The sequence below is a fragment of the Somniosus microcephalus genome, unplaced genomic scaffold (genome assembly GCF_052327205.1).
Source record: "Somniosus microcephalus isolate GS21.2 unplaced genomic scaffold, FLI_Smic_1.0 unresolved_chr2, whole genome shotgun sequence".
NCBI classification, from domain to species: domain Eukaryota; kingdom Metazoa; phylum Chordata; class Chondrichthyes; order Squaliformes; family Somniosidae; genus Somniosus; species Somniosus microcephalus.
The window spans coordinates 16236295-16247389 of NW_028225180.1; the positions used below are offsets into that span (position 1 = coordinate 16236295).

General features: G+C 52.4%; 1 protein-coding gene across 1 annotated transcript; it reads right to left on the reverse strand.

Moving 5' to 3' along the window:
* Window positions 1–4197: 4197 nt before the first annotated feature.
* Window positions 4198–5392, reverse strand: LOC147092186 (G protein-coupled receptor 15-like). Its single transcript, XM_085975562.1, has one exon. It carries the CDS (start codon window positions 5323–5325, stop codon window positions 4198–4200), a length of 1128 nt encoding a protein of 375 aa, XP_085831688.1. The 5' UTR covers window positions 5326–5392.
* Between the last annotated feature and the right edge of the window lie 5703 nt (window positions 5393–11095).

Below are 11095 nucleotides of genomic sequence, written 5' to 3' on the forward strand. Positions count from 1 at the left end.
TACTTTAAACAATATTAATTTAAACAGTCTTTGTACATCAGTGGGTACATTCAGTATTAATTTTAAACAGTCCTCAGGTTGTGACATGTTGTTACATATTTGGCACCAAGGTATGGTCTGTCTCCTTCTCCCAGGACTAATCTTAATTTTGACAGGTCATCCAATTCCTTGAAATCTGGGGTTGTTTGGCTGAGCTTGTCAAATAATATGTTTCTTGATGTGTTGAATTTTTCGCATTTTAGGAGGAAATGCATTTCTGTCTCAACCTCGCCGGCCAGACATTGATCACATATTCTATTCTCTCTAGGCTGCCAGGATTTCTTGTATCTTCCTTTTTCAATTGCCAGTTGGTGGTCGCTTAGTCTGTATCTGGTGAGGGTCTGTCTCTGTTTTGTGTCTCTGATGGTGGAGAGATAGTCTGCCAGTTTATATTCTCTTTCTCTCTCTGTCTCTCTCTCACTGTCTCTCTCTCTCTTTCTGTCTCTCCCTCTCTCTGTCTCCCTCTCTCTCTGGCTGTCTCTCTCTCTCTGTATCTCTCTCTGTCTCTCTCTCCTCTGTCTCTCTCTCTCTCTCTGTCTCTCTCACCTCTAGCCTCTCCCTCTCTCCGCACTGTAATTGAAAGTTTAATCAAACCGGCAGCGGGGCAAACTCGCGACACCAGACAGCAATATCTGGGCTCAAATAACGACAGTCCCGACTTTAATTTGCTTCGGAGAATTCATTTGCAAAAAGAAAGGACAATTCAACATGTTCACCAGTTTATTGAATACACAGCGATGCATAAAAACCATTGCAGCGTGGGCGGGGCGGACAGTCTCGGGCAGACATGGAGTGACTGTGAAATATGCCAACACTTCCCTAACTCTGGTCAGAGAACCGAGGCAGTCTGTTAACAGGACTCCCTCCCTCCCTGGGGTCCCTGGCCAAGCCCCAGGGGTTCCTGGGCCCTGCCATTCCCCAGCTCACTGGGAATTTCACCCAGGGGTTCTGCTGCACCGTTCTCAGGGCGATTTGGCAACGGCCCCTTGCTTAATTAAAGAGAAATACATGCCTACTGGATGTTTATTAATGTGTTGGCGGCGATATAGTAGAGGGGGAGGATGGAAGAGGAGGGAGGGGAAGGGGAGAGAGGAGAGGAGGAGTGGCGTACAGGAGAGGGGGAGAGAAAGAGCAGGGAGAGGGTGGGAAGAGGTGAAGAGGAGATTTGATTGGGGGAGGAGAGGGTTGAGGGTGGGGGAGACTGGAGGGTGAGGGGAGAGGAGGGGAGGAGAAGGGATTGGGGAAGAGAGGGACGAGGGTGAGGGAGACTGGAGGGTGAGGGGAGAGGAGGGGAGGAGAAGGGATTGGGGAGGAGAGGGACGAGGGTGGGGGAGACAGGAGGTGAGGGGAGAGGAGGGGAGGAGAAGGGATTGGGGAAGAGAGGGACGAGGGTGGGGGAGACTGGAGGGTGAGGGGAGAGGAGGGGAGGAGAAGGGATTGGGGAAGAGAGGGACGAGGGTGGGGGAGACTGGAGGGTGAGGGGAGGAGAAGGGATTGGAGAGGAGAGGGACGAGGGTGAGGGAGGAGAAGGACAACAGAGGGTAGGGGAGACAGGAGGTGAGGGGAGAGGAGGGGAGGAGAATTGATTGGGGGAGGAGAGGGTTGAGGGGGAGGGAGACTGGAGGGTGCGGGGAGAGGAGGGGAGGAGAAGGGATTGGGGAGGAGAGGGTTGAGGGTGGGGGAGACAGGAGGTGAGGGGAGAGGAGGGGAGGAGAAGGGATTGGAGAGGAGAGGGACGAGGGTGAGGGAGGAGAAGGACAACAGAGGGTAGGGGAGACAGGAGGTGAGGGGAGAGGAGGGGAGGAGAATTGATTGGGGGAGGAGAGGGTTGAGGGTGAGGGAGACTGGAGGGTGCGGGGAGAGGAGGGGAGGAGAAGGGATTGGGGAGGAGAGGGTTGAGGGTGGGGAGACAGGAGGGTGAGGGGAGAGGAAGGGAGGAGAAGGGATTGGAGAGGAGAGGGACGAGGGTGAGGGAGGAGAAGGATAACAGAGGGTAGGGGAGACAGGAGGTGAGGGGAGAAGAGGGGAGGTGAATTGATTGGGGGAGGAGAGGGTTGAGGGTGAGGGAGACTGGAGGGTGAGGGGAGAGGAGCGGAGGAGAAGGGATTGGGGAGGAGAGGGTTGAGGGTGGGGGAGACAGGAGGGTGAGGGGAGAGGAGGGGAGGAGAAGGGATTGGGGAGGAGAGGGTTGAGGGTGGGGGAGACAGGAGGTGAGGGGAGAGGAGGGGAGGAGAATTGATTGGGGGAGGAGAGGGTTGAGGGTGGGGGAGACAGGAGGTGAGGGGAGAGGAGGGGAGGAGAATTGATTGGGGAGGAGAGGGACAAGGGTGGGGGAGACAGGAGGTGAGGGGAGAGGAGAGACGGGAGAGGGTGGGGAGAGGAGAATTGACTGAGGGAGGAGAGGGATGAGAGGAGAGCGTGGGGGAGATGGGGAGAGGAGGGGAGGAGAATTGATTGGGGGAGGAGAGGAGACAGAGTGAGGGGAGAGGAGAGGAGAGGTGTGGGGAGAACGATAGGAAGAGGGGAGAGGAGAGGCAAGAAGGGAAGGCCTTTTTAAGACCCTCCATAAAACCTCCCTGTTTGACCAAGATTTTGGGTCACCAGTACTAATATCTCCCTAACTGGCTCGGTATCAAAAGTTGTTTGATAATCACTCCTGTGAAGCGAATTGGGACGTGTTACTCCATAAGAACATAACATAAGAACATAAGAAATAGGAGCAGGAGTAGGCCACATGGCCCCTCGGGCCTGCTCCGCCATTCAATAAGATCATGGCTGATCTTCTACCTTAACTCCGCTTTTCCACCCTATCCCCATCTCCCTTGATTCTCCTAGAATCCAAAAATCTATCGATCTCAGTCTTGAATATACTCAAAGACTCAGCATTCACAGCAGAGAATCACAACCCTCTGAGTGAAGAAATTCCTCCTCATCTTGGTCTTAAATGGCCGACCCCTTATCCTGAGACTGTGACCCCTAGTTCTAGACACTCCAGCCAGGGGAAACAACCTCTCAGCATCTACCCTGTCAATCCCCCTCAGAATCTTGTATGTTTCAATGAGATCACCTCTCATTCTGCTAAACTCCAGAGAGTATCGGCCCATTCTACTCAACCTCTCCTCATAGGACAGCCCTCTCATCCCAGGATTCAACCCCCCCCGCCCCCATCTCCCAACCGCATACACCAGACCAAGATCACTTGACGTTACTTATCTTCAAAAAAGTCTCAGTCGCCCCGGCACCAGTTGTCCATTTGGCGCTGACCTCCCCATCCCCTGGGTCAAAGGGCGAGGTTCATCTCCAATGATGGAGTGGGTCGAGTCGCTCGGGACACAGACTGCTCCACTTGTGTGTCCCAGGCCCCACTTGTGCTGGTTCTGTCCAATGGAGAGAGAGGCGAAGGCTGCACGTCCATTTCGGAATGGGTCTTCAAGTGAGATCTTCCATCCTTGGGTGGAAAGCCTGCCTCTTGGTCGGTCTATGTAGGGAGGAGGCCATTCCTCTCAGGATTCCATAGCATGAGATAGCGTGTACAGCACAGAAACAGGCCATTCGGCCCCACATGTCCACGCTGGTGTTCATGCTCCACACAAGCCTTCCCCCCCCCCACCCTTCCACCTCTTCAGCAGACCCTTCTATTCCCCTCTCCCTCGTGTGTTTATCCAGCTTCCCCATAAATGCATCGATACTATTCACCTCAACCACTCCCTGTGGTAGCGAGTTCCCCATTCTGACCACTCTCTGGGTAAAGAAGTTTCTCCTGAATTCCCGATTGGATTTCTTAGTGACTATCTTATATTTATGGCCCCTAGTTTTGAACTCCCCCAGAAGTGGAGACATCTTCTATATTTACCCTCTTGGACACCTTGATAACCTTAAAGATCTAGAGAAAGGAGCCCCAGCCTATCCAACCTTTCTTCTCAGTTCTGGTATCATAAGAACATAAGCACATAAGAACATAAGAAATAGGAGCAGAAGTAGGCCAATCGACCCCTCGAGCCTGTTCTGCCATTCAATAAGACCATGGCTGATCTTTCCTTCCCACCACCCCCACCCCCCCCTTACAGGATAGAATAAATTTCCCTCCTTTACCCTCCCACGCCACCCAACGCCCACTACCCCTCTTCCCAGCCCCCCCAAACCCTCACACAGTCGGGATCAGGCGTGTGCATCGGAAGCCCACATGGAGACGCTGACCATCTGGGTGCAGTGGGACGATCTCCTTCTGCAACCCAGACCCTCCGCGCCCAGGGTGCTGGACAGGGATCTGCTGGGCTGGCTGTCGGACCTGGCGGAGAGCGGGCCGAGGCGGAGGGGCCGGAGGAGGTGCGTCACAGCCCTCTGGATGGAGCTGTCGTAGAGGCAGTAGATGATTGGGTTGACACAGCTGTTGGCGAAGGCCATGGGCGCGCTGGCCTCCAGTACCAGGGCCACCGCCCTCTGAAAGTCACAGGACCCGACCACCCTCCAGCGCACCAGCAAGTCCAGGGCCCGGAAGAGGTTGAAAGGCAGCCAGGAGACTAGGAAGGCCACCACCACCAGGAAGACCACCTTCATGGACTGCCTCAGCTTCTTGTCTTGCTTCTTGCTCCTCCGGTAGTGCTGGCAGAGCTTCCTGGTGATGGAGCAGTAGCAAGCCAGGATGATGAGCATGGGGCAGAAGAAGGTCAGGACCTGGTAGGCGAAGGACACGTACGGGTTGACGAAGTCCAGGTCTTCGATGCAGTAGAACAGCCGGCCCTCGTCCCAGGTCTTGAGGGTCCTGTTGCGGAACACGCGCAGGCCCAAGAGGAGCGAGGCCACCCAGACCGCCAGGCAGGCCAGCGCCGCGTAGGTCTTGGAGCGGACCTTCCTGGAGAAGTTCGGGTGGACTATGGCCAAGTAGCGGTCCAGGCTCATGCAGGTCAGGAAGAAGACGCTGGAGTAGGCGTTCACCGCCACCACGTAGACGCTCAGCCGGCACAGCAAGAGGCCGCTCCGCCAGGACTTGCTCGCGAGCTCGGCGTCCACCCAGAGCGGCAGGGTGACCAAGAAGACCAGGTCGGCCAGCGCCAGGTTGAAGACGAAGATGTCCACCTGCCGCTTGGCCTGAGCCTTGAAGCCAATGGCACAGACCAGCAGCCCGTTGCCCGAGGACCCCATCACGAAGATCAGGCAGTAGATGACGGGGAAGATCACCCGGGACTGGGGCAAGGAGGCGACTTCGCACTCTTCTCCCTCCCTCATCCCGGTGGGATACGACTCGTAGTAGTCCAGTTCGTAACTATAATAGGTGGCGTTCTCCATTGTCACCTCTCACCTCTCTCTTCGTCTCTGTTTATCAAAGTTGTTTGTCATCTCACTGCTTCAGAAACGAGTCCCTGCCCCTCCCCTGGTATCTGATTGGTGAACACTAGCCATTATCTCTGCAGAATCTCACTTCCTGACCCCCTTTATTTTTTTTGATGATGGTGGATTGGGTTTCGGAACAAAGCTCAATGATCCCTTGACCCCGCCTCTCTCTCTCCACCTATCCCCATTCCCCCTATCATTTCTATCCTTTTTACCCGTGCCCACTGTCCCGTTACTCTGCTCTCTGTGCCCATCTGTTCTCTCCCTTTCTGCTAACTTACAACTCTTTGCTCTCTCTCGGTCTCTCTCTCTCTCTCTCTTGGTCACTCTCTCTCTGTCTCTGTCTCGCTCTCTCTGTCTCTGTCTCGCTCTCTCTGTCTCTCTCTCTCTCTGTCTCTCATTCTCTCTGTCTCGCATTCTCTGTCTCTATCTTTCTCTCAGTCTCTCTCTCTCTCTCTGTCTCTGTCTCGCTCTCTCTATCTTGCTCTCTCTGTCTCTCTCTCTCTCTGTCTCTCACTCTATCTCTGTCTCTCACTCAGTTCAGTTCAGTTCAGTTCAAATGCTTTATTGGCATGAAAGTTTACAGAGAACCATATTGCCAAAGCTTACATAGCAAAAAGGTACAGTTTTCCAACATTCTGTAGGTGTCAATCGATTTGACATTTGTTGGGTACATACTCTCTGTCTCTCACTCTATCTCTGTCTCTCACTCTCTGTCTCTCTCTCTCTCTGTCTCTCACTCTCTTTCTGTCTCTCACTCTGTCTCTCTCTTTCTCTCGCTCTCTCTCTCTTGCTCTCTCCCCATCACACTCTCTCTCTCTCTCTGTGTCTCTCTCATCATCACTCTCTATTGAATCTGCTTCCACCGCCCTTTCAGGCAGCGCATTCCAGACCACAACAACTCGCTGTAAAAACATTCTCCTCATCGCCCCCTCTGGTTCTTTGTCCGATTATCTTCAATCTGTTGTCCCCTGGTCACCGACCCTGGAAACAGCTCCTCCTTATTGACTCTTATCAAAATTCCTCCTAATTTTGAAACCACTCTATTAAATCTCCCCTTAACCTTCTCTGCTCTAAGGAGAACAACCCCAGCTTCTCTAACCGTAAAATGAATAAATTCTAAACAAGTTTGCAGCTCTCACAAGTTGTTACGCCCTGGAACGCGCCGCCTGAAAGGGCGGTGGAAGCAGATTCAATAGTAACTTTTGAAAGGGGAACTGGATAAATAGTTGTAAAGGAAAATTTTGCAGAGCTGTGGGGAAAGAGGAGAGGGGAGCGTGGGATGAATTGGAGAGCTCGTTCAAAGAGCCGGTGCAGGCACGGTGGGCCGAATGGCCTCCTCCTGTGATTCGATGATGAAAAAACAGACAAATGCTAAACACCCATGGAGACTAAATACGCACACAAGAGGAGGAAAACACACTGGGCACGACAGACGGCGAATAAAGACAGCACAGGAACCAGACATATTTCACCCAGACACAGACATGAAACCGTTACCGAGCCAAAAATACATTAGCAAACAAGCGAAACGGTTGCATAATAAAACAGACAGAAAACCAAAGGCGACGTGCCATTAACATGCACAGAACGCACACACCAAACGATGAAAAGTTCTCACTTGTCCAATTAGTCCCACACTTCCCCCTCGCTCTTTCCCCGTAGCCCTGCAATTTTTTCTCCTTCCAGTATTTCTCCAATTCTCCTTTTGAAAGTTCCGATTGAATCTGCTCCCACCGCCCTTTCAGGGAGCGCATTCCAGATCACAACAACTCGCTGCGTAAAAACAATCGCCTCATCCCCGCTCTGGTTCTTTGTCCGATTATCTTAACTCTGTCTCCTCTGGTTACCGACCCTCCTGCCACTGGAAACAGTTTCTCCTTATTTACTCTATCAAAACCCCTCATGAATTTGAACGCCTCTATTAAATCTCCCCTTAACCTTCTCTGCTCTAAGGAGAACAACTCCAGCCCCAAACACCACTTCCAGGTGAAACAGCGATTTACTTGTACTTCTTGCAATCTAGTATACTGTATTCGCTGCTCACGATGCGGTCTCCTCTACACTGGGGAGACCAAACGCAGATTGGGTGACCGCTTTGCGGAACACCTCCGTTCAGTCCGTAAGGGTGACCCCGAGCTTCCGGTCACCTGTCACTTTAATTCACCGCTCCATTCCCACTCGGACCTCACCGCCCTCGGCCTCTTGCATTGTTCCACGGAAGCTCAGCGTAAGCTCGAGGAACAGCACCTCATCTTCCGATTAGGCACTTTACAGCCTTCCGGACTCAATATCGAGTTCAACAATTTCAGATCATAACCTCGGCCCCCATTACATTTTTACTTATTTTTTATCCACACCTTTTTTTGGGCCTTTTCCCCTGCCCCCACTTTTTTTTCTCTCTCCCACATGGCAGCTGTCTCCCATTCTGCCAGCGCATTTCACACCTAATCTAGAGCCGTCTTTTGTCTCCACTAGTCCTATCACCATCTCGTCTCGTTTTGAATACCTCTTAATGTCTCTTCACTTCTCTTTTGTTCTCTCCCAGCCTGGCCTCTTAATCTATTTCATTTCCTGTGCCTCTTTAGTCTTGACAAAGGGTTTGCCCTGAAACGTTGACTCTATTTTCTCTCCACGGATGTTGCCTGGCCTGCTGAGTTTTTCCAGCATTTTCTGTTGTTATTCCAGCTTCTCCAGTCTCTCCACGTAACTGAAATCCCTCGTCCCTGGTACCATTCTGGTCAATCTCCCCTTAACCTTCTCTGCTCTAAGGAGAACAATCCCAGCTTCTCCAGTCTCTCCACGTAACTGAAGTCCCTCATCCCCTGGTACCATTCTGGTCCATCTCCCCTTAACCTTCTCTGCTCGAAGGAGAACAACCCCAGCTTCTCCAGTCTATCCATGGAACTGAAGTCCCTCATCCCAGGTACCATTCTGGTCAATCTCCTCTTAACCTTCTCCGCTCTAAGGAGAACAACCCCAGCTTCTCCAGTCTATCCATGGAACTGAAGTCCCTCATCCCAGGTACCATTCTGGTCAATCTCCCCTTAACCTTCTCTGCTCTAAGGAGAACAACCCCAGCTTCTCCAGTCTCTCCGTGGAACTGAAGTCCCTCATCCCTGGTACCATTCTGGTCAATCTCCCCTTAACCTTCTCTGCTCTAAGGAGAACAACCCCAGCTTCTCCAGTCTCTCCATGTAACTGAAGTCCCTCATCCCAGGTACCATTCTGGTCAATCTCCCCTTAACCTTCTCTGCTCTAAGGAGAACAACCCCACCATCTCTAATCTCTCCGTGTAACTGAAGTCCATCAGCCCTGGTGCCATGCTGGTCAATCTCCTGTGCACCTTCTCCAAGGCCTTGACAACCTATACATTAATTATTTAATTAGTAATTAATTATTAATACAAATTAAGAATCACAAATAAAAATATACAACAACAACTTGCATTTATACAGCGCCCTTAACATAGTAGAACATCCCAAGATGCTTCACAGGAGCAAATATCAAACAAAATCTGACACCGAGGCACAGAAGGAGATATTAGTACAGGTGACCAAAAACTCAGTCAAAGAGGTCGGTTTTAAGGAGGGTCTTAAAGGAGGAGAGAGAGGCGGAGAGGTTTAGTGAGGGCAGTCCGGAGCTTAGTGCCCAGGCAGCTGAAGGCACGGCCGCCAATGGTGGAGCGATTAAAATCAGGTGGATATGCAAGAGGCCGGAATTAGAGGAGCGTAGAGATCTCGGAGGGTTGTAGGAGGTTACAGAGATAGGGAGGGTTGTAGGGGCAGGAGGAGGTTACAGAGATCTCGGAGGGTTGAAGGGGCTGGAGGAGGTTACAGAGATAGGGAGGGTTGTAGGGCTGGAGATGCTTACAGAGATAGGGAGGGTTTTAGGGGCTGGAGGAGGTTACAGAGATAGGGAGGGTTGTAGGGGCTGGAGGAGGTTACAGAGATAGGGAGGGTTGTAGGGCTGGAGATGCTTACAGGGATAGGGAGGGTTGTAGGGGCTGGAGGAGGTTACAGAGATAGGGAGGGTTGTACGGTTGGAGGAGGTTACAGAGATAGGGAGGGTTGTAGGGACTGGAGATGGTTACAGAGATAGGGAGGATTGTAGGGGCTGGAGGAGGTTACAGAGATAGGGAGGGTTGTAGGGGCAGGAGGAGGTTACAGTGATAGGGAGGGTTGTAGGGGCTGGAGGAGGTTACATGGATAGGGAGGGTTGTAGGGCTGGATGAGGTTACAGAGATAGAGAGGGTTGTAGGGACTGGAGGAGGTTACAGAGATAGGGAGTGTTGTAGGGCTGGAGGAGGCTACAGAGATAGTGAGGGTTGTAGGGTCTGGAGGAGGTTACAGAGATAGGGAGGGTTGTAGGGGCTGGAGCAGGTTACAGAGATAGGGAGGGTTGTAGGGGCTGGAGGAGGTTACAGAGATAGGGAGGGTTGTAGGGGCTGGAGGAGGTTACAGAGATAGGGAGGGTTGTAGGGGCTGGAGGAGGTTACAGAGATAGGGAGGATTGTAGGGCTGGAGGAGGTTACAGAGATAGGGAGGGTTGTAGCTGCTGGAGGCGATTACAGAGATCGGGAGAGTTGTAGGGCTGGAGGAGGTTACAAAGATAGGGAGGGTTGTAGGGGCTGGAGGAGGTTACAGAGATTGTTAGTGTTGTAGGGGCTGGAATAGGTTGCAGAGATAGGGAGGGTTGTAGGGACTGGAGATGGTTGCAGAGGTAGGGAGGGTTGTAGGGGCTGGAGGAGGTTACGGAGATAGGGAGGGTTGTTGGGCTGCAGGAGGCTACAGAGATAGGGAGGATTGTAGGGCTGGAGGAGGCTACAGAGATCGGGTGGTTTGTAAGGGCTGGAGGAGGTTACAGAGATAGGGAGCGTTGTAGGGGCTGGAGGAGGTTACAGAGATAGGGAGGGTTGTAGGGCTGGAGGAGGTTACAGAGATAGGGAGGGTTGTAGCTGCTGGAGGAGGTTACAGAGATAGGGAGGATTGTTGGGCTGGAGGAGGTTACAGAGATAGGGAGGGTTGTAGCTGCTGGAGGCGATTACAGAGATAGGGAGAGTTGTAGGGCTGGAGGAGGTTACGGAGATAGGGAGGGTTATTGGGCTGCAGGATACTACAGAGATAGGGAGGATTGTAGGGCTGGAAGAGGCTACAGGGATAGGGTGGTTTGTAAGGGCTGGAGGAGGTTACAGAGATAGGGAGCGTTGTAGAGGCTGGAGGAGGTTACAGAGATAGGGAGGGTTGTAGGGCTGGAGGTGGTTACAGAGATAGGGAGTATTGTCGGGGCTGGAGGAGGTTACAGAGATAGGGAGGGTTGTAGGGCTGGAGGTGGTTACAGAGATAGGGAGTGTTGTAGGGGCTGGAGGAGGTTACAGAGATAGGGAGGGTTGTAGGGCTGGAGGAGGTTACAGAGATAGGGAGGGTTGTAGGGGCTGGAGGAGGTTACAGAGGTAGGGAGGGTTGTAGGGCTGGAGGAGGTTACAGAGATAGGGAGAGTTGTGGGGGCTGGAGGAGGTTACAGTGGTAGGGAGAGTTGTAGGGGCTGGAGGAGGTTACAGAGATAGGGAGGTTTGTAGGGGCTGGAGGAGGTTACAGAGATAGGGAGAGTTGTGGGGGCTGGAGGAGGATATGGAGACAGGGAGGGGTGAGCCTTTAGTGATAGAAGTGCCCACAATCATTTAAACTGACTCAGTGAGCATAACACAAAACACCAACACATCAAA

Bases quoted from the DNA above. Each gene is read 5' to 3' on its own strand.
- LOC147092186 (XM_085975562.1), bottom strand. From the start codon at position 5,325: ATGGAGAACGCCACCTATTATAGTTACGAACTGGACTACTACGAGTCG.